General features: G+C 37.3%; 1 protein-coding gene and 1 non-coding gene across 9 annotated transcripts in view; one reads left to right on the top strand and one right to left on the bottom strand.

The window, feature by feature from the left end:
* Positions 1-430: 430 nt before the first annotated feature.
* Positions 431-24058, top strand: part of FOXJ3 (forkhead box J3) — a 155131-nt gene continuing 131503 nt past the window's right edge. The window contains exons 1-3 of one of the 8 annotated variants that reach the window (XM_074217782.1): positions 431-569; positions 3574-3645; positions 6182-6270. In XM_074217782.1, coding sequence (XP_074073883.1) covers positions 6219-6270 — 52 coding nt within the window. In that variant the 5' untranslated portion in view covers positions 431-569; positions 3574-3645; positions 6182-6218. Of the gene's footprint in view, positions 570-966; positions 6271-24058 lie in introns of those variants that run through there. The other 7 variants (XM_074217781.1, XM_074217784.1, XM_074217789.1 and 4 more) reach the window with 7 other exon arrangements.
* LOC141510599 (U6 spliceosomal RNA) lies at positions 14910-15017 on the bottom strand. Its single transcript, XR_012475052.1, has one exon. It is a non-coding gene; the product is annotated as a U6 spliceosomal RNA (small nuclear RNA).

Genomic DNA, 24058 nt, shown 5'->3' with positions numbered 1-24058 from the left:
AGGGAGGGGGCGGGGGGTCCATTTTCCGCCCCCCGATCCCGCGCGCCTTTCCCGGACCCCAGACTCCCGTTCCCTCTCCCCGCCGCTAGGGGGCGGCCAGGACGCGGGCGCGGAGCCGCCCTCCCGCCCGCCGCGGCCAAGGGCAAAGCGGCGGGGGGGCCGGCCAGCCGCCCCCCCGGGGCACTACTTCTCCCGGCGGAGGGATCTCGGAGCGTCGGCCCCGCGCCGGGATCAGGCGCACCGGAACGCGGGAAGAGGCGGCGCTGACGCCAGACGGAGGCGCGGCGACGTCGCCGCCGCCGCCCGCGGGAGTGGGCAGTGGGCAGGGGGAGGGGGCGGGAGGAGGGAAGTAGTTCCGGGTGCGCGGCCCCGGATGTTGGCTGCTCCCGCTGCCGCCGCCGCCGCCGCCGCCGTCGTAGCCGTCCCTGCCGCCGCCGCCGCCGCGGGCGCTGCTCGGTGCCTGGGCCGCTCGCTCGCTTCAGCCGCCGTTGAGGCTTTTCCCGGGGAGACGGACACGCGCGGAGCGGGCCGGGGGCTCGGTTGGGCCGCCCCGGCCTCCGAAGCCTGAGGTGAGGACGAGCCCCCCGGACGGCGGCCGGAGCGGGGAGGCGGGGCCGGGGCATCTCGGGGGCCGGGGCCCGGGCCGGGGCCGAGGCGGGGCCGGGGCGCGGTGCTCGCTGCCCGCCGAGGCTCGAGGGCAGCGGCCGCCCCTCCCCCTCCCCCTCCCCCCCTCAGCTGCTGCTGCCCCTCAGGAGCGCCGCACGCCCCTCCCCCGCCCCTGCCCCGGGGAGCCTCCCGGGCCCCGGCCGGTGCCCTGCGCGGGCAGCCGGACCCCCCCGGCCGTGCCCGTGCCCTCTGCTGCCGAGCGGGCGCGTTTCCGACCCGGATGGGGGTGCCTGGCCCACGTGGTGTGTCCCCGCTCCGGGGGCCTTGGACGGGGCTCAGGGGCTCAGGGTCCCGGGTGGCATGGATGCCCGGGTCTCGGCTGCTTCGGTGAAGCTTGGCGTGACTGCCAGGCTGGGGGGGGTCGAGACCCAGAGAAGGGCATTCCTCCGCTCGACGTCGCCTCCCACCCATCTCTCCTCGCTGCCCTTTTTTTGTTGCCCTTTCTTAACGAGGTCTCAATGTTACTGGTCTGTAGAATCTTTCGGTCATCGGTGGTGGTTTTTTTTTATTTGCGAAGGTTTCTCGTCCGTTCTTGCACAGTTATTTTGTTCTCATGTGAATATTGACATCAATGGAAAGTTGCACTAGCTCTTGATAGAAATTGTTGCTTTTGTTAATTATTTTTTTGGTAAATCAGCCTTTCCATTGTAGGGGAATTATATGTTTGCATGCGGTTGTTATTATATGCTTAGTTATACATTGGACGGGTATTAGTAACCTCTATCAACCACTTTTATGGAAGCTGAAAAAACTTTTCTCTCTTGAGCGTCTTTATGTCCAGTTCACTTTCCCCTTGGTTTTGGACTGGTGTATATACACATATACAGAGAGAGAGAGAGAGAGAGAGAGAGAGAGAGAGAGAATGAGAATGTGTTGGATAGTTTGGCTTCTTTGTATTTGTTAGGCTCACATTTGAACTCTGTGAGATAGTTGATTTTGCTTCGGATTTTTAATTAGTAACCAGGTTAAAGTGGAATGGAAAAGGATCTTTTTTCATTGTCTCCTCGACTGTTTAGATGTTTGAGAAAGAAGAGGATGTTTCTCCCTTTTTCTGATTATGCAGCATCTTGGAAGTGGTTAATTTTCTTCCATTTCTTGCACACTTCTGAAAACTTATGATTTTTTGGAATTAGTGTTTATTATATTATACCTTGGACTGTTACAGTGAATTGGTTGTCTTATTTATTTTTCAGGCCTTTGAGGGAGTCAAGTTGTTTTCTTATTTTTATTTTAGCCTGTTCAGTTCCTCAGTTTGATTCCTAAAGTCATGTGCCTATTGGGTAAGATCACATTTTTAACCATAAAATGGGTAGTATAGCTGCTTTTCTTCTGAAAGACATATTTGTATTTTTTTTTTTTTGCTCAGATGGACATTCTTACAAGTGTTGACTTAAATTTTTTTGTTTACTTCTCTCTGGGTAGTAACCAATTCCTGTTTGTTAGAAAGAGCTATTAATATAATTGTTAGGTTTTTTTTCCTCTGTGTTTGCACCTCTCAGTGATTAGAAGTTGTATTTGTACTTTTCCAAGAAAATAGGGAATGATTTACTTAGACTTGCTTAGTTTTATTAAGTTACAGTTTGAGAACTATGCATTTTGTAGAAAAATAACAAAAAAATAAAGGCCATAGTTCTTTCCTTCAAACATCCATTTGGTGGGCTTAGAACAGGAACACATCTAAAATTAGATACAGACAACATCTAAGCAAGTGCAAACTGTAAATGTATATATATCTACACATACGTAGTTTTTAGAAATAATTTTTTTAGTTAACAAACTCCATCTCAGACCTTTATTTTCTTGCATCCTTGTTTGGTTTTAAGCACTTAGCCAGTAGGATAATGGTATGAAAATAGCAAAAGCATTAGTTGTATTTTAGAGATGAGAGATGTGGATTAATAGTGGAAAAGAAGGCATTTTGAAGAAGGGAATGGCATGTTTGAGGGTAAGGAGGTGAGAATGAGCAAGCTACAGGCAGGAAATTCCAAGCATATTTTCTTGACTGGAACAGAAAGTCTATTGATGAATCTGAAAAATGAATTTGGTGATATAGGTAGTTGAATTTTGATTTGATTTTGATAAATTAGACAATGGGGAGTCACTGTTGGTTCTACTGAGGGGGAGAATTATAGGAGGATGAAATGTGTGTATGTATGTATATATGGAAGATTTTTCAATTAGCCATGTATATTTGGATTGTAGAAAATCTGATTTAGGTGAAATAGCTCAGTTGTGAATTGAAAAAGAAGCAGGATAGTACTTAATGGGATCAAAAAAGAGTTAACTTCTGTGAGATGTGGTAAAAGAATTGGCTGGATTTGGTGATAAGATTGAAAACATTAGGCAATATAAAGAAACAAAAAAAATGATAAACCCTGGAAAATTTGTCAGGGACAATTGCTAACAGCTCTTTAAGAGTAGAAGGAGCATGAGAGGTAGAGAGATTTACTCTGGAGGTCTTCTAGCAGAGTCTTGATGACCAGCTATATCTTATAGTGAGAATTCCTTTAATTATGGATTGGATAGCTGCTAAGGTCCCTTCAAATTCTATGATTTGTAGGTCATAGCTTCTACATTTGATGACAATGACTAGAATATGAAGGTTTCACTGTGTAGGTGGAGTCATTAAATTTTTTTTCACATAATCAAAAAACATTTAGCTCCTACTTTGGACTAGGCACTGTCCTAAGTGCTAGAGACACAAAAAGGGGCAAAAGACAATCCCTGTGCTCTAGGAGCTTACAAGCTGATGAGAAAGGCAATTATACAACCTGATTTCTTTGGGGTATAAAGGAAGCCAAGGAGGTCAATAGTTGGAGCAGTGAAGGGAGATCTTTCCAGGCAAGGGGGAAAGCCAGAGAAAATTGTGAGATCCAAGAGACATGGAGAGTCTTATTCATCAAACAGCCAGGAGGTCTGATCACTGGATCAAGAGTGGTGACAATGTCAGAAGAGGAGGGGGCCAAAGGTGATGCAAAGGTCAGTACTTTTCATAATCAATTTTTTAAATGACAGCCCCAATTTTAATCTGATACTTGGCACATTCCTGATAGTTTTAGCCCCACTTCCTATTTGATTTATACTCTGGAAATATAAATGACTACTTCTTGTGTGACCTTTGGCAAGTCACTTCTTGGCCTTCGTTCCTCATCTCTGAAATGAAGCTGCACAAGATGGCCTATAAAATTCATTCCATTTTTTGAGTCTTTGAGCCTATGTATAATCAATTTTCATACTAAACCCCCCCAAAATGAGGAAAGTTAGTTGAAAGAAAATGTATCTGTATCATATACTGGAATGGAATAAAAATCCATTTTGTATTCTTTCTTTCAAATTCAATGGTAACCCTTTCTGCTCCTTCCATTTGAGTAGATTAACAAGAGTTGACTGATCAGGTTTATATATCTGGAACATCCAGAGTGGAGGAATGGAGAGAAGGTGATGGGTTAGAGGGAACTTATTTGTAGTTAGTTTTAAGAGCCATTGCAATAGTGAAAATCATGGGAATTTGATTAATCTTGGGATGGATCAAGTGTAAACTGAGGAAAGACAAAGGTCTAGAACCAAACCTAGGTCATTGATCTTAGATGATGCATTCATACTCCTTTTTTTAAACATACATACCTTAGAGTTTTTGGGCCATGTACTGCTTAGCCCAGAATAAGGACCAGTGGGTCCTGACCCACATGTATAAAGTCTTTTTATGAAAATGCCTCATTAAGCCCTCTCTGGGGTGTTGGGTCTGCTGCTCACTTTGTTCCCCCAGTCAGGACTCTTCCTGGAGACTGAGTAGGTAGAAGGTTAGAGAGAAGATGGAGGAGTCAAAGAGGACCAGTAGATCTGTCTCAGAAACAGAGGAGAGGAAAGAGTTCTAGAAAAAAGTAGATGGCAAGAAGACACCCTAGGCTAAGTGTGGGGGGGGGGGGGGTTTACAGCAATAGCTGAGATAAAGTACTCTGCACATAGTAGATGTTTAATAGGTGTTCTCTCCCCTTTCTCCCTGATCTCAAGAGGCTTACATCCTAATTTGGGGAGACATCACATAGGAAGAGGGTTCAACTACAAGGGAGGTAGGCCAAGGTGCACGATGACAAGCTCAGAAACCAGATTTGTTTCAGTCTGTTAAAGAAACATGATGTGGGCATTCTTTCTTTTTTTTTTAATTAAAGATTTCATTTATTTTTGAGGTTTTACAATTCACCCCCAATCTCACCCCCCCCGATGTAGTTATTCTTAAATTTTTTTCCCCTCACTTTTTTTCTGCCTCACTTTTAGTTCTTAACTCCTATGAAGTGATAAGCCTGCCTGAATTGCAAGCACCTTTCTAATATCCCAGTTTATCTTAATGTCATATTAGATAATCCGTATTTTCTTTCTTGCAAACCTGAATTTTCACAAGTCTTTTTTCTATTATTTCTTTGTACCCATGACCAAATATATCTCCAACTTGTCTTTTACTTTTAAACCATAGTTTCTTGTTCATTCCTTATTGTGTCTGCCTAATTCCCAAAGTATGTTTCTAACTTTGAGACCCTTCATGTTAATCATAGAAAACAAAAGGAAAAGGAAGTTCTGTAAATTTTTTTTGGGAACTATTGATTTTCAGTGGGTAGACCCGAGATGGAAGTTTGAAGACCTATATTCTGTGTCTCTTATTTACTTCCTAAATACCTTCCACGAGTCAGTTTCTTCTCCCCTCACAGCAGGGTATCAATCAGACAACCTATCAGGTATTTATTAAGTGCCTGCTATGTGCCAGACATTCAAGATGGCTGGAGATATAGTAATAATAATAATAATAATAATAATAATAATAATAATAATAATAATAATAATAATAATAACAACAACAACAATACATTCTATAAATATTATTCCACTTGATCTTCAGACCAACCTTAGGAAGTCAGTGCTATTACTATCTCCATTTTAGATGAAGAAACTGAGGCAGACAGGTTAAGTGACTTGCCCAGGGTGATACAGCTAATAAGCATTTGTAACCACATTTGAACTCAAATCTTCTAGACTTAGCTCCTATTTAGCTATTAAAAGTGTAAAGAATAAAGCAATCACTTCTTGCAATGAGCTTCCATTCTAATGAAAGATAAGTGGTTTTATAAATAAATAGAATATGACATAAATAAGTAAAAATATATACAAAATTTATACTATATATATATACATACAAAATAAATATGAAATAATATGTTGGAGAGGCCATGAGCAGTTGGAGAGCTCAGGAAAGCCTTCTTGCAAAAGATAATATTTGAGCTAGGGCTTAAAGGAAGGCAGGTTAAAAAGAAAGTATTCTGGGCATTTGAAATGACTAGTGTAAAGATAACATAGATAGGAGATGGAGTGTTGTGAGAGGGAACATTAGAGAGAAGACTAGTTTAGCAGGAGCTCTAAGGAGGGGGAGGAGGCAATAATGTCCAGTAAACCCTGCAAGATAGGTTAAAGTTCAGACAAATTAGGACTTTAAAAGCTAAACAAAGGAGTTTATATTTGATCCTAGAGATAGAAATGGCAACATTTGACAATTGACGAGGGATATGCAGAAGTATCAAGATACAAGAAAGGTGGTGGTTCCTTCAACAGAAATAGGTAAGTTTGGAAGAAGAGAGGGTATGGGGGAAAAGATAATCATTTATTTGGGGGCAAATTTAGTCTTAAGGTGTATCCTGGATATTTCATTTGAATTGTTCAGTGGATAGTGATGTGAGACTGACGTTCAAGGTAAGAATTGAGTTCATGAAATTTATGTAGAAAAGCAACATAAATAATTGGTTTTCTAATAATTGACATTTAAAGTAGGATTTCATATAGAGGGATGATCATTAAGTAAACTGCTTATCTTGTATGATCTGTGAATTCCATCATTTGAATGTATGTGCCAGACAATTTGTTAAGTCACTGAATATAAAGTGACTTCCTGCTCTGAAGGAACTTGTATTCTTTTTTTTTCCAAAGATTTTTTTTATTTTGAGATTTACAATTTTTCCCCTAATCTTACTTTCTTCCCCCCACCCACAGAAGGCAATTTGCTAGTCTTTAACATTGTTTCCATGGTATGCATTGATCCAAATTGAATGTGATGAGAGAGAAATCATATCCTTAAGGAAGAAACATAAAGTATAAGAGAACAAGATCAGACAATAAGATAGCAGTTTTTTTTTTCTAAATTAAAGGTAATAGTCCTTGGTCTTTGTTCAAACTCCATAGTTCTTTCTCTGGATACAGATGGTATTCTCCATTGCAGAGAGCCCCAAATTGTCCCTGGTTGTTGCCCTGATGGAATGAGCAAGTCCATCAAGGTTGATCATCACCCCCATGTTGCTGTTAGGGTGTACTTTTTTCTGGGCCTGCTCATCCTGCTCAGCTTCCCTGAATTCCTGTCCCTCATGGTTTCTAATAGAACAGGAGTGAGGAACTTATATTCTAATAGGGAGCCTATTTACATATAGACCAGGGGAAAATACTTTGGGCTGGCCAATCAAAGGGATAGTGAGGAAAGCAATAAAATAAATCTATTAAAATATTCATTAGAGTTGATTTGATAACAAGAGATGAGAGTAATACACAATGGCAGGGCAGTTGATATATGGAAGGAAGTCTCATTTTGGTCAATTTAATAGTGTATTAAAACTGCTTTGTACCTAGTGGTTAACTAGGTACAAAGAAGTTTTTGTTGCTATTTCGACTTGTGATTTCATCTGCATAGGGAACTCTTCATTCATGTGTATTTCCACCTTATCCCTTACATTTTATTTAAGTGCTAGAGTGACAGAGAAAAACACAAAAAAGACCTCTTCTCAAGAAGTTTATAATCTTAAAGGAGAGGATATTATTATTTGTGTGTGTGTGTGTGTGTGTATACACACACGTCTGATATAAAGTGCAGTGGAATGAATGACCTGGGTTTGAATTCTGTTCCTGCCATTAATTACTTGTGTTACAGGACAAATCACTTTACCTTTCTGGACTTGAGTTTCCTCATCTGTAAAATGATAGGACTGGACTCGGTGAGTCCTAAGATCTCTTCCAGCTCAAATATATCATCCTAAGATAGAAGGTGACAAGAACAAAGGAGAGATCGAGATATATGAAAATTCCTGAGAGTGATCCCTTTTTTGGAGAAAAGGGAAGATTTGAAAGAATTGGAAAAAGCATACATACCCTGGATTTAGAGTTGTCTGATCATCTCGGTTCCAATCCCAGCTCTGTTACTTAACAACATTTGGTATTTGTATAGTCACTTAATTTCTTTGAGTTCAATTTCCTCTATCAATTGAGAGAGTTGTATTAGATGGGATTTAAGATCTTTTCCTGCACTTTTGTATCTCTTGAATCTTAAAAGACTTAATGTAGGAGGTGACATCTCAGCTGCATATAGATGGAAGAGAAATACAACAGGTAGAAGTGTGGACAGAGTGAATTCTGGCCATTTGTGAATGCATGGAGGCAGAAAACACAATACAAGATAAGTGGATGTTGAGTCTACTTGAAAAAGCAGTCTGATATAGGTGGAAGAGTGGTAGACTTGGAGATAGTAGACCTATATTCATATCCTGATTGTCACTAGTTCTATGACCCTTGAGCAAAATAAGTCTCTAATGATCCCTTTTGGCACCCATAAAAAATAATACTTGTACTGTTGATAAAGCCTTTGATTAAACCTTAAGCTACTATATAAATGTGAATTGTAATTTATATTTGTTATACACAGTTCTTCATGTTTTTCACTATTTCAGAGACCCTGACTTGGAATCTGACCCACTTTTATAATCTTTTCTACTATCCCAGACTGCCCCCATTGCTATTTATTTCTGCTTTATAAATTTGTAACTCCATCACTTCCTGAAGGAGTCACTCATGATTACTTACAAACTATTGCCACAGACATGTTACAAAAGTTCAGATTTTAAGAATATTTTGGTTGCATTTATAAAACTATGCTGCAAATCCTAAGAGCCATAGCTTGATGTTTTTGTTATAGAGATTGATTTTTGAGGAGATTGGTGAAGGCGCCTGTTATAGAAAATTTTTGGTTTAATAGAATTTGTTATAACCAGATCAGCAAAGCACTATTATTGGGAGCCATCTGTTGAGATATGGAAATAGCCTGGTTATATTTTAATCGTATTCTGTAAAATAGAATTCTACCTATTTTAAGGTACCTTTCTTGGTACCTCAGGCAGTTGTTTCATTTGAAGAGACAGGAGCTGATAAACTGCAAGTGTTTTCTTTCAGGGATATTATATACTGCATTTTATTTGTTTGATTTTGTCCAGATTTGTGATTTCATTGGTATGGGGATTATAGATCTTTAATTTATGTACACTCTAAAGAATTGATTGAGGTTATTGACAGACGTTAAATGACTTGTCTATAGTCACTCGATATATATATGTATATGTATATGTATATATGTATATATATATATATATATGTATATATATGTGTGTCCATCTCTATCTATCTCAGAGAGTATTTAAGCCTACATCTCCCTGACTGAAAGGCTGGTTCTTTGTTTACCCATACTGCCATAGGCTAGGGAAGTAGATTTTCTTTTGTAGTTTTTTTTGGGGGGGGTTTGCAAGGCAAAGGGGTCAAGTGGCTTGCCCAAGGCCATATAGTTAGGTAATTATTAACTGTCCAAATTTGAACTCAGATCCTCCTGACACCAGGGCTGGTGCTCTATCCACTGTGCCACCTAGCTGCCCCTTCTTTGTAGTTTCTTCAAGAAGCTAAAATATAATGAAATTCTTGTGTTTTACTACAGATAACATGGAACTACAATAATAAATACACGAATGTAATATTAGTTCACCTTTCTAATTGTTTTATGGTTTACAATGTAGTTAAATATATAAGACCATATATAGTAATAATTGTTTTCTAATTCTTTGATGCCATCAGAAGACTTGTCCTTATAATTACTGAATATATTTGGTTGAGTGAAATGTTTTTTTTTTGGTAAGCCAGTGGGGTTAAGTGACCTGCCCAAGGTCACACAGCTGGGTAATTATTAAGTGTCTACGATCAATGCTTTATTCACTGTGCCACCTAACTATCTCATTCACCAAAATTTATAAGGCAACTTTATGTGTGAGGTTGGACATGTCTGAATTGATATTGTTATTTTTGAGTTAGGCTGCCTCATCTGTGGAGTGAAGCAAGTTTTGTTTTAGGGCCAGTATTTTTCATAGGATGTACTAAGGGATTGGGAAATTGGTATTGATGTGGGTTGCCTGGAAAATTAATCTCAGCAAGTCCTTCCTTACTGACTTAGCATGGACTGTTGTCCATGCATGCTCCACCTTCACTTCTTGAAGCCTTTTCTGATTCTCTCATTTATTGAGAGCTGCTACCCCCCTTTTTTGTTCCCACCTTCCTGAAACATGTATTGGGCTCTTGGTTTTTTTTTTTCATTGTCATTGATGCAGTTTCGGAAAGTATGTTGCCTGGGTAGTTTTAACTCTTTTCTTCTCCCCCCCCCCCCCCCGCCTCTTTCTAGGACATCATCATTTTTCTAATCACTCAGGTTCACAATTAAATTGTTATTCTTGACTCTTCATCTTCCTTTACTTCATGTATCCCATTAGTTGCTAGATCTTGTTGGTTTTACCCCATAACATTTATCTTGGCCTCTCCACTCACAGGACCACCATCCTAGTTTAGGCCCTTTATCACCTTGTGCCTGGACTAGCCTCTTAATAGGTCTCCTTGCTGCAGATCTTTCCCTAATCCATCCTCTCTGCACAGTTGCTAAAGAAATTTTCTTTAAGCTTAGTTTTGACTATGTCATTCTCCTACTATATGAACTCTTCTGTTTTTAAAGCTGTTCACAACCTGACCCAACTTTGTTATATAGACATCACTCCCCTCCCAGGACCAGATTTTTTGCTGTTTCATAGAACATTTCCATCACTTGTCCTTTATACTCTCTCTTCCTCAGACCTGTAATACACTTCCTTATCACCAAAGTTTTCAGAATCATCAATAGATAAGATTTTATCAAAAGAAGATGCATTACTCTGCCTTGCCACTGCATCCAATGGACTGTGAGACACTTCTTTGTAACTTGGGGGTAAAAATCTATTTGTTATGTTCTCTTAAAATGGGAATTCTGGAGAAAAAGGATTGTCTCTACTTTTCTGTTTCCTTCTGGACAGCAAAATCATGTCTCTACAGCTGAATAATTCTGGAACTTCCCTTAGTACCTGGAAACTTCTTTATCTGGATTATTCTACCATCTGTGGGAACTACTTACTGTGAAATATCTGGCTTTAAGGCAGCCTTTCTGCAATTACATAGGTGTTAAGTAATAGACGCAGAAATTTCATTCAGTTCCAGAGCTCTTTTCCGCTATGCCATTCCACCCTTCCTACCACCCATCTTCTTTTCAAATTGATTTGCCAAAACAATCATCATTTAGATCTGTTTTCCAGTGACTTTTAATCAGTCAGTAAGTATGAATTATCTACTATGTGCTAGCTAGGTATTGAAGGAGCAAATTCAAAAGTGACAGTATCTGTTGGCATGTTATTGAGGGGGATGCAGTATATTCAAAGTAAATCAAATACAAGATATATAAAAATAATAAAGTGATTCACCTGAAGTTTGAAAGATATTATAAAAACAAAACCCTTTAAAAACCTTTCTTCACACCTGAAATATTTTTTCTTTTTTTTAAATTTATTTTTATTAAAGATATTATTTGAGTTTTACAATTTTCCCCCAATCTTGCTTCCCTCCCTCCCCCCCCCCCCCCACAGAAAGCACTCTGTCTTTACTTTGTTTCCATGTTGTACCTTGATCCAAATTGGGTGTGATGAGAGAGAAATCATACCCTTAAAGAGAAGAGAAGTCTAAGGTAACAAGATCAGACAATAAGATATCTGTTTTTTTTCCAAATTAAGGGGAATAGTCCTTGCACTTTGTTCAAACTCCACAGCTCCTTATCTGGATACAGCTGGCACTCTCCTTTGCAGACAGCCCAAAATTGTTCCCGATTGTTGCACTTCAAGGTTGAACATCACTCCCATGTTGCTGTTAGGGTGTACAGTGTTTTTCTGGTTCTGCTCATCTCACTCAGCATCAGTTCATGCAAATCCCTCCAGGTTTCCCTGAAGTCCTGTCCCTCCTGATTTCTAATAGAACAATAGTGTTCCATGACATACATATACCATAGTTTGCTAAGCCATTCCCCATTTGAAGGACATTTACTGGATTTCCAATTCTTTGCCACTACAAACAGGGCTGCTATAAATATTTTTGTACAAGTAATGTTTTTACCCTTTTTCATCATCTCTTCAGGGTATAGACCCAGTAGTGGTATTGCTGGGTCAAAGGGTATGCACATTTTTGTTGCCCTTTGGGCATAGTTCCAAATAGCTCTACAGAAGGGTTGGATGAGTTCACAGCTCCACCAACAGTGTAATAGTGTCCCAGATTTCCCACATCCCTTCCAACAATGATCATTATCCTTCCTGGTCATACTGGCCAATGTGAGAGGTGTGAGGTGGTACCTCAGAGAAGCTTTAATTTGCATTTCTCTAATAATTAATGATTGAGAGCATTTTTTCATATGGCTATGGATTACTTTGATCTCCTCATCTGTAAATTGCCTTTGCATATCCTTTGACCATTTGTCAATTGGGGAATGGCTTTTTGCTTTAAAAATATGACTCAGTTCTCTGTATATTTTAGAAATAAGTCCTTTGTCAGAATCATTAGTTGTAAAGATTGTTTCCCAATTTATTACATTTCTTTTGATCTTGGTTACATTGGTTTTATCTGTGCAAAAGCTTTTTAATTTAATGTAATTGAAATCATCTAATTGGTTTTTGGTGATGTTCTCCAACTCTTCCTTAGTCATAAACTGTTCCCCTTTCCATAGATTTGACAGGTAAACTAGTCCTTGATCTTCTAATTTGCTTATAGTATTGTTTTTTATGTCTATGTCCTGTAACCATTTGGATCTTATCTTGGTAAAGGATCACACCTGAAATATTACATATATCGATATTTTTCTCATGGGTCACAATATAATGCAATATTAAATGTATCAACCCCCTCCCCCCCTTTTTTTTTAGCTTTTTTGCAAGGCAGTGGGGTTAAGTGGCTTGCCCAAGGCCACACAGCTAGGTAATTATTAAATGTCTGAGGCTGAATTTGAACTCAGGTCCTCCTGACTCCAGGGCCGGTGCTCTATCCACTGCACCACCTAGGCGCCCCCCCCCCCCCCCCCGCATCAAACCACTCTTAGAAAATATTGGCAGTTTCTACCTACCTCATAGTTATCTTGTCAAAATGAAAGTGTTAGAACTCAGTTACATTCCTTTGAAGTCTTATAATTTAAAGTGAATAATAAAGTTTTCTGCCCTCATTCTAGAGGACTTTAACATACATATTGCTGCTTCATCAACCGCACTTTCAACCTTCCTGTTTCTCAATTCACTCATTTCTTATGGTTTCTCCCTCTATCCCATCTCATCTACAAATAAGGAATGTTTATATACTTGATCTTGTCATCACCTGCAAGTGTTCTTCCATCTTTATGAACTCTGAAATTCCTTTATCTGATCATAATATTTGTCATTTCGTTTTTCCTTCTTAAAAACCAAAACCATATTTTTTTATCCTCCTTGTGACCTGCATTCCTTCTACTTCTCAGTTCTTTACCAGGCTTTCACCTTGTGCACTAGTTATATGACAGCTTGATGAAACAATTTAACTCTATACTATCCTCCTTCAAAATCCTGATCTTGCCCTTTCAAATCTGAACCTTGGATTACCTCCATCATCTGTTACTTTCTCTCCTACTCAAGTACTGCTCAACACAGCTGGAAAAAAATTCACAAAATTCTATTAACTAGGTCTACTACAACTTTGTATTACAAAATGGTAGCTGGGCTGTCTTTGGAACTAGGCAAAACTTTCACCCCTTCTGAATTGACCTACTCAATATGATGGCTTTGCAAACTTTTTTATCTTCCCTCAAACCTTCCAAAGATCTCCCTTTCCTTCTCAACTGAGAAAAATTGAGACTCTTCCTCTAGATCTTCCTTCTCTCCCCTTTCTTTCAGCTCTGTATCACATGAAAAGTCTTTTCTCCTTTTCAAGGCAAACCCCTCTACCTGTCCAAGAAATTCCATTTTATTACATCTTTTTCAGATTGCTTCTCTTCGGTCTCTGCATTCTCACTTATTTTTAGTTTCTTTTCTTACTGGCTACTTCCCTGCTGTCTACAAACATACCCATATCTCTACCATTAGCTGTCATTCTTTATCTTCTCCTTTGTGGCTAAAACAGAATTAGACTTTTCACTATCTCTCAGCATTTCCCCTCACAAGCCCAAACAATCCAATCTGCTATTAAGACTTACTGATTTCACTTATGTAACACTTATTGAATATGACCCCTTCTCTAATCTGATCTTGCCACTACTCTGGTGCAGGCCTTATTTGGTGTTTTGAAAGAACCTGCTGGTCATTCTCTGCCTCCAGTTTCTCCCGCTCATATCTATCCTCCATTGACCTGGAAAATGATTGCTTAAAGTGTAGGTTCAGTCATGCTACTTACCTCAACAAATGCCCATTGGTTTCCTGTCACTCTTATGATCAAATGCAAACCCTCTGTTTATTGTTCAAAGCCCTTCACAACCTCCTTCCTATCTCCACATTCGTTTTACACCTCATTTCCCCACCATAGACTGATCCAGTGACCCTGGCTTCCTCATTGTTTTTTGAATGAGACATTCCATCTCTTGGCTGTGGCCATCTTCTCTTGTTGTTCTTCTATGCTAGAACATTCTCTTTCTTCATATCCAGCTCTTGGCTTTCCTGAGTTCCTTCAAGACCCAACTGAAGTCCCAAATGAAGTTTTCATTCTAGGGCCTTCCATCTTTTCATTTTTTTTTCTGTTTCCTTGTTATGTGATTTGTTTGTACATATTTATTAATTGTCCCCCCCCCCCCATTAGATTGTGAAATAACTGAGGACAGGGATTATATTTTGCATTTTTTTGTAAACTTAGTGCTTAGCATAGTGCTTGGCACATGGTACGTAGGCACTTAATATTTATTGTTAACTACAATAATAATTGACTAAAATTGATTTACTTCCTTTATTGTGAGTCTCCTGATAACTGTCTGCAATCTGGCTAACTGCAATCTGGTTTTTGCTTTAGTCATTCACCTGAAACTACAAAGTTACTAATTCTGTCTCTCTTGCCAAATTTAATGGCCTTTTCTCTTCAAGAATTTGCCTGTTATCCTTGTGCAGGGGCCCTACCTAATCTTCACTGTGTTATTACAGTTTTAGTATATGTGTTTCCGAAATGAGCACCTTTTTTTCAGTCTCTTTAGTCTTTGAGACTGTTCCTCATCCTCTCCTCTTTGATATTCCTTTCCTTTTGAATTTTTGTGATGCTGTTCTCTCAAACTGGAGTATGTTTGATATCTCTGCATTACCCTTTCCTGGATCTTGTTCCAAGTCATTATTGCTAAAGGTGAATTTCCCCCAGTGTTTAGTTGTAGACCTTTTTATCCCTCTTGTATCATTTCACTTGATACTCAACTCCCAAGAATGATTTTCAGTTCTATTTTTTTCAATACACTTAACTTTTAGTCTTTTCCAACTGCCTATTAGACATATTGTACTGGCTGTCTTAAATACACCTCTTAAATTCAACATACCCAAAACTGAACTCATTTTCTCACCGCCAACACTATCTTCTTAACTATTCTAATACTGTTGAAGACAGCACCATCCTTTAAGCCACTCAATTATTAAGTCAGCCTAGTTGTTTTCCTCATATCCTAACTCTTTCTCACTCTAATACATTCAGTTACAGAGTCCTGTTGATTCAACCTTCTCAGAAACTTTTCTTTACTACTCGTTTTTTTTCTGACAGCTACCATGCTGGTGCAGGCCCCCATCACCTATGTCATGCTTGAAGTATTACAAGTAGTCTTTTGATTAATATTTCTGCCTCAAATCTCTTCCCATTCCTGTTTATCTCTCTCTTACCCAACTATCAAAGAGATTTTCCTAAAAATGAATCTAGTTATTTCCCTCTTCACTAAACTCCAGAAACTTCCTATTTCTTCCTGTTTAAAATACTTTGGCTTTTAAAAAAAACCTTTTATAACTTTTCTTATTATTCAGTCATGTTCAGTCACTCTGATTCTTTGTGATACCATTTGAGGGTTTCCCCCCCAAGGCAGTGGGGTTAAGTGACTTGCCTAAGGTCACACAGCTAGGTAATTATTAAGTGTCTGAGGTCAGATTTGTATTCAGGTCCTTCTGACTCCTGGGCTGGTGCTCTATACACTATACCTAGCTGCCCTGACATTTGAGGTTTTCTTGGCAAAGATATTGGAATGATTTGCCATTCCTTCTCCCGCTTATTTTATCGATGAGAAAACTGAAGGTTTGAGATAGGGTTAAATAACTTGCCCAAGATCATACAACTAGTAAGTATCTGAGACCTGAGGTAGAAAATGAATCTTCTTGACTCCAGCTCTGCCACTTTATCCACTGTGCCACTTAGCTGCTCTTATCTTTCGAATATGCTTAACTCACTCCCTTCTTCAGACTCTGATCTAGTGACTCGTACATCCTTCTTTTACTTTGCTGAAGACACTATCTCCTAATTCCATGCAGTTACTTTTTAAAAATTTAGTTCTGAATTCTTTCCTCCTCTTACATTCTTTCCTATCCTTTGAGGAGGCAAGAAAAGGAAAAAAAAAACTCATTTCAGTTATGTGTAATCAGTCATACAAATCAAATTCCCACATTAACTATGTCCAAAACCCAAAACAAAATTTAAAAAGAGAGAAGAAAATAATGCTTCCATCTGCCCTCTAAATCTGTTAGCTATCTGTGGAGGGGGATAGTGTGTTTCATCCTGAGTCCTCTTCAATCGATATTGCTCATTGCTTTGACCAGAGTTCTGAATGAACTCTTCATAGTTGTTTTTTATATATTAGTGCCTAGAGTTCCAGTGACCTCAGACACATAGTAGCCTTGTGACTAGAACCTCTGATTGCCTCATTTTCCTTAACTGTGAGATGGGAATAGCAGTAATACTGCTGTTGATGTGAGGGTCAGATGAGATGATGCTTGTAAAGCATTCGTAGTAAGCACTTTGAGAACCGTAGTTGTTATTAAGATTGCTACTATATTGTATAAATTGTTCTCATTCAGCTCACTTCATTTTGCATCAGTTTTCCCAGATTTTTCTGAAATCATTCCTCTCTTCAGTTATTGAAGCACAGTCTTATTCTTTTTCATTCCTTGTTTAATTTTTCCCCGATTGATGAGTATCCACTCAGTTTTGAATTATATACCACCACAAATAGAGAACTGCTTGCAAATATTCCTGTGTATATGTACTTTATTCCTCTTTCTTTAATTTTTTTGTGGTGTGGACCTATTAGAGAAATTTTTAGGTCAAATGATAGGCATAGTTTAATAATTTTTGTGACGTAATTCCAAGTTGCTTTTTAGAATCCTTGTACTAGTTCACAGCTCCATCAATAGTGCATCAGGGGACCTGTTTTCTCATAATTCCCTGACATTTATTATTTTCCTTTTTTGTCATACATGTAACATCATTTTTTCAGAGTTGTTTTATTTTACATTTCTTTAATTTTTAGTTGTTTAAGAGTGTTTATCCACTTGGCTGTGGTTGCACGAATTTGTATTACCTTTCTCTCCGGCCTGGAATTTTCTCCTTTCTCAGCTTTGACTTCTGGTTTCTCTACTGTTTCAGCAAAAGTCTACCTTCTGCAAGAAACCCTTTTTCTCCTTAATGTTAATACCTTTCCTCTGAGACTACACATAGTTTTTGAATTGTCCACACCATTAGATTAGATTAGATTGAATTGTTCACACCATTAGATTCCTTGAGAATACAGAAAGTATTATGAATGGAGCTATCATTGAACTTGGGACACAGAATCACTGTTCAACATTTTGCTTTATTTCATTTCTTAAGGCCTCTAGAGGCTTGTAGCATATCACAGTAGGAAGGAGGGACTATACACAGTACTTGGAAAGTCAGACAGGTGATCAGACTCCCCATAGTCTGCTGTGCCTTAAAGATCTTCTGGACTTGGGTTTCTCATTTTTCTTTATAGAATCACATCCCTATCATTACTTTATAATAAGCCAGTGGAAACAAGTGTCTAGATTCCTGTATAATTTTTCTACTTGTTCATTGCCTGCAAATAAGCCTTTGAGTGGGAAAGAGAATCTTACTGACTGTTGACAATAAATAGCTTCCTTTTTTAGTTTGTTTTTTGCTTCTCCTGTGTCCTCAGTTCTGATAATTCTTGGTCTCCTAGTACGTGATATCCTTTCATCCCTACGGTACATATGAAAACAACTGGTTTAAATAATTTGGTATATATTAGATGTTTCTACTTTTAACCTTTGGTCTTTGCATAGCAACTCCAGCAGTTACTTCTTCCATTTTTTTTTCCAATTTTCTGATTGTGATTTGCAATTTGATTTGATTTTTATTTCTTTAATAATTTTAAACTTTCTTTTATTGAAATGATAATAGTTTGCAATGGTTTGAAAATTGTTTTGGGGTTGGATTTTGGTCTTATGTTGAATATTTTTATCTATTAACTTTTTCATCTTTTTTTAATATCTTGTATTTCATTAAAAGGTAGATTTCCCTCTCTCTCTCTCTCTCTCTCTCTCTCTCTCTCTCTCTCTCATAAGGCATTGGGGTTAAGTGAGTTGCCGAAAACTATGTAGCAAATATCCAGTGTCTGAGGCTGGATTTAAAATCAGGTTCTCCAGACTCCAGTGCTTTATCCACTGTATTGTCACCTAACTGCCCTTAAGAATTTTTAATAATGAGAAAAGTAACTGTAAAGGAAACTGATAAGTGAGGAATTTTTTAGAAAAGAATGTTTGGAATGTTTTCTGTCATTGTGTGATTTTGATACCAAAAATAGTGGAAATGTTCCCCTTTAAAAACTCAACTGTACAGTTCAAAGACTTGGAAACAGACTTTTATAATCTCATACTAACTTTTTAAATTAAAAATTTTAATGTTTTTGGTTAGGAAATATTAAAATGTAATGCCTTTGGATTGGTTTGCATGAATAATTAATTAACATGGGGAAATGGAAACTTATTATTTAACTTTAATCAAAAATCTTTGTATAATTGGTTGGAGGACATTGATAAATGAAAATTATACTTTTTAGTAAGTAGCACAGTCAAAAATGTACTTTTTCCTTTTGAAGGTATGTATCTGGGTGAAGCTATGTTTTTTTCACCTGCAGTATTTTAAGGATTGAAATAAACTTATTCTAGAGCCATGTTCTTGTTATATACTTTATGAGTAAAATTTATTGGGAATATATAGTAAAAATACTTTTTTAATTAAATGGTTATGGGTGTTTAATTGTTTTTTCAGTCATGTTTGATATTGTGTGATTCTTGAGGTTTTCTTGGCAAAGATGGACTGCTAAGTGACTCCAGGGATAAAGTTTCTAGACTTAGAGTCAGGAATATTCATTTCCCTGAGTTCAAACCTGATCTCAGATACCTACTGACTGGTGACCCTGAGTAATCTACTTAAAACCCTTTTTACCTCAGTTCCTTATCTGTAAAATGAGTTGGAGAAGGAAATGGCAAACTACCATTGCCAGATGGGGGTCATGAAGAATTGAACATGACTGAAACAATAAACAACAAAACAACTGGAAAAGATCCACTGGGACCTACCTGTGCATGATTTAAAAGGTTAGGAAGCCACTTCCCTAGTTGAGTCCAATACCTGTCTTGACCTTGAATACTTTCTGTACTATAAGTGGTCATAATCTCTGTTTGAAGCCATCCATGATGAAGAAACCATTATCTCCTAAGGCAGCGTATTCTACTTAGAGACTTACAATTTTTACCAAAAATCTCACTCTGCCACTTTTATTCATTACTTGTAGTTTTGTCTTCTGGGGTCAAGGAAAACAAGTCTAATCACTCTTACAAAAGAACATTCTTTAAAACTTAAAACAGCTATCATCTTTCACCATCACTGGATGGTGTTTCCTCCTCCTCACCCTTTTATTCTCTATGTAATATAACTAGTTCTTTCCCTGATTTCATCATCCTAACCATCCTTCTTTGAATACATTTTGTTTTGTCAGTTTCCTTAAACTGTGACACCTATAATTGCATATAATGCTTCATATTTGGTCTGACCCAGGATAGAAAACATGAAGGTTAGCTATATGTAGTGTCAGTGATTTGAAAAAGTTTCTATTTTAATAATATGACCTTACATTTAAATAATGCTTTATACTTTTTAAAGCATTGTCTCAAGTCTTTGCTCATTTAATTATAAGACAGATATTATTATCTATACTTGATGTATGAGGAAACTAAGAACAAAGATTAAGACATGCATGGGGGTATATTCAGGTAGCTAGTTAGCAACATAGGTATAATTGGAATTTAGCACTTTTAACTCAACTTTATGTACTTTTAACTGTGTCACTTAAAAATTGTGAGTGAATATTTTGCTGTTTCATAAACCCATATTCCTGCATCCAATAGTATTGAACTTTCAAACAGGCTTGTCAGAATGTCATTGTCAAATTATCAGATTGGCAATGGAACCAGATAGAATAGCAGTTTTGGAGCAGGAAGTCCTCTCAGAGAAAGGTTTTATGAGTAAAATTCAAACTCCTTAGCCTGGAATTCAAAGCTTTTCACAGTCAGGGTCACATTACTGTAGCCTTTTTTCCCCTTGTAATTCCTCTTGTATTTTGTGTTTTGACCTAACCCAAATTGTATACTGCTTCCCCGATACCTTGCACATTTCTATTTTGTATATGTGGTCTTTTTTAGCCATTGTCAGATACTACCTCCTATTACTTCCCATTTGGAACAAGTTTTTTCCTTAGACCACAAGAGCACTTTTCACTTTTTATAACTCTTTAATATTCATATTGGGTAGTTTTATATACTACTTAATAAATGTGAACTAGCTCTCTATATAAGTATATATATATATATATATTTTAATTTCTCCTTATATAAGGGCTGAATAAATGAGTTCTGTGTATGTATGTGTATGTTTTGTTATATGTATAACATGTACATATAAATATTCTAGAACAGTTTTATTTATTAAGAGAAGCATTGTTTAATAATGGATAGAGATGGTTTTAGAATCAGGGAAGGCCTAAATTTCAATTCCTGCTTTCAATCATACTGACTACATACAGTTTTGGGTCCAGTCCTTTAAAGATCATAAATTCTGGAACAAATGCTGTTCTGCATTGGTAGGAACTGAGTAGGAATACCCAATACCAATGAAATCACAGGTCTAGAACTTTACCCTACCTTCTACCCTCAAAACAGAAATAACACAGTTTACTTAAGTTGTTTCTTTACTTCCAGTAGACTCTTGAATGTTATGATGGCTAGGAATCATGTAAACTACATAGCTCCCTCAATATAAAGGTGTTACACGGTGGTCCACAAGACCTGAGGCTCACAATTTCTTGAGTGCTGCTTGAACCAGATTAAAATATAATTGGAAAATACTTAATAAACTAAATAAAAATATAATAAAACATAATACTGCATTATAAAACCAAGTTAATATATAACCACTGCCCAATATGCAACACATTGGATTTTTGAATTTAATTGAGCCTAGATCTAGGAGGCAGATGAAATTCTGTGAAACTTTTTCTTTTCTTTTTTCAATTATATGTAAAAACAAGTTTAAATAATTTAAGACAAAAACCCAAAATTCACTTTTTTAAAAATCTTGATGTCCAAATTTTCTTCCACTTTTTTCTGTTCTCCGCTTTCCTTAAGAAGCAATTTAATATAGGTTATACATGTGCAACCAAGCAGAACATTTCTTTAAATAGTCATGTTGTGGAAGAAAACAGACCTTCCCCTCCCCTCTGCTCCCCCCAAAACCAAAACAACCCAACAAGAAAAATAAAGTGTAAAGGTTTCTGTGGTTTCTACTTGGACTCCATCAGTTCTTTCTTTTTTTCTGGCGGTGGTTTCAGGTTAAAAACAGACAAAGGATATGTCTTTGGAATTGTCTTGGTTCATTGTATTACTAAGAATGACTAAGTTATTCACAGTTGACCATGGTACAATATTGTTACTGATTACAATGTTCTCTAGTTTCTGCTCACTTCACCAAAGTGAGTTTATTTAAGGCTTTACAAGTTTTTTCTGAAAAAAAAAAATCCTGCTTGTCATTTGTTAGAGCTCAGTAGTGGTCTATAACAGTCATATGCTACAACTTAAGCCATTCCTCAGGTGATGGACATCCCTTTAGTTTCCAATTCTTGTCACCACAAAAAAGAGCTACTATGAATAATTTTGTACAAATAGATCTTTTCCCCTTTTATAAAAAAAATCTTATTTTGATACGGTCCTAGTAATGGTATTGCTGGGTCAAAAGTTAAGCACAGTTTTATTGCCCTTTTGGCTTAGTTCCAAATTGATCTCCAGAATAGTTGAATCAGTTTGCAACTCTACCAGTAGTAAGTACATTGTTGTCAACACTTTTCCCACATCTCCTCCAACATTTATCATTTTCCTTTTCTATCATATTAGCCAATCTAATAGATACAAGATAGTAACTCAGAGTTACTTTAATTTGCATTTATCAGATGGGGAATAACTTGTATTTCTTAAATTTGATTCTGTTCTTGATATATTTTAGAATTGAGGCCTTTATCAGAGTTAATTTAAAAATTTCCCCTCTGCTTTTCTATTATTGGCTGAATTGGTTTTATTTGTGTAAAATCTTTTAAATTTATTATAATCAAAATTATCCATTTATATCTTGTAATGTTTTCTATTTTTTTGTCTGGCAATAAATTCTTGCCTTATTCATATATCTTGACAGGTAAACTATTCCATGCTTCCCAGATTTATTCATAATATCACTCTTTATGTTCACATCATGAACTCATTTTGACTTTATCTTGGTCTACTGTGTGAGATGTTGGTTTGTATCTAATTTTCTGCTGTACTTGTTTTCCAGTTTTCCCATAAGTTTTTATTCTAAAAGCTTGGATGTTTAATTTCATAAATATTAAATTACTGTGGTCATTCACTGCTGTGCATTGTATACCATAATCTGTTTCACTGGTCTTTCTCTCTGTTTGTTAGCCAGCACCATATTGTTTTGGTGATTACTACTTTATAATTCAATTTGAGATGTTGTATGACTAGGCCAACTTCTTTCACATTTTTTCCCCTATTCACTTGAGATTTGTGACCTTTAGTGTTCTTCCAAATGACTTTTGTTACAATTTTTTTCTTGCTCTTTTAAAATAATTTCTTTCTTGCTGCTAAACTTTGTTGGTAATATAGAAGTTCTGCAACTTTGCTAAAGGTTTTAGTTATTCCAGTATTTAGTAGATTCTCTAGGATTCTCCAAATATAACACATCATTTGAAAAATGTTAGTTTTGTTTTCTCAATGCTTAATCTAATTCCTTCAATTTCATTTTCTTTTATTGCTATAGCTAACATTTCTAGTACAGTGTTGAATGAAAGTGGTGATAATGGGCATCCTTGCAACCCTGATCTTATTGAGAAGACTTCTAGCTCATCCCCATTACAGATTATGCATGCTGATGGTTTTAGATACTTACTATTTTAAGGAAAATGCCTTTTTTTCTTATTCTCTCTAGTGTTTTTTATTAGGGTGTTGTATTTTGTCAAAATCTTTTTCTTGGTCTATTGAATAATCATATGATTTCTGTTGGTTTTGTTATTGACGTAGTCAGTTACGCTTGCTGATAGTTTTTCCTAATATTTGAACCAACCCTGTGATCTTGGCATATATCCCATCTGGTACATTGTGTATGATCCTTGTAATATTGCTGTAATCTCCTTGCTAGTATTTTATTTAAATTTTTTGCTTCAGCATACATTTAGGGGAATTGTCTTTTTTTTTTCCTTTTTGTCTTTGGTTTAGTTATCAGCACCTTAATAATTTTTATAAAAGGAATTTGGTTGTATTCCTTTGTTTTCTCACATAGTTTATGTAATTTTGGAATTAATTATTCCTTAAATGTTGGCTAGAATTCATTTGTGAATCTGTCTGGTTTCTTAGAAAGTTCATTGATGACTTGATCAATTTCTTTTTTTCTAAGATGGGATTATGTAAGCATTCATTTTTTTTTTTTTGCACGGCAATGGGGTTAAGTGGCTTGCCCAAGGACACACAGCTAGGTAATTATTAAGTGTCTGAGACCGGATTTGAACTCAGGTACTCCTGACTCCAGGGCCAGTGCTATAACCATTGTGCTACCTAGCTGCCCCTAAGCATTCTATTTTTAATAGAATCTGGGCAATTTGTATTTTTGTAAA

This window comes from Macrotis lagotis, chromosome 1 (assembly GCF_037893015.1).
Source record: "Macrotis lagotis isolate mMagLag1 chromosome 1, bilby.v1.9.chrom.fasta, whole genome shotgun sequence".
In the NCBI taxonomy this organism is placed as follows: Eukaryota; Metazoa; Chordata; class Mammalia; order Peramelemorphia; family Peramelidae; genus Macrotis; species Macrotis lagotis.
Note: the sequence above shows the minus strand (reverse complement) of the source record. Positions and strands in the feature narration are given on the sequence as shown.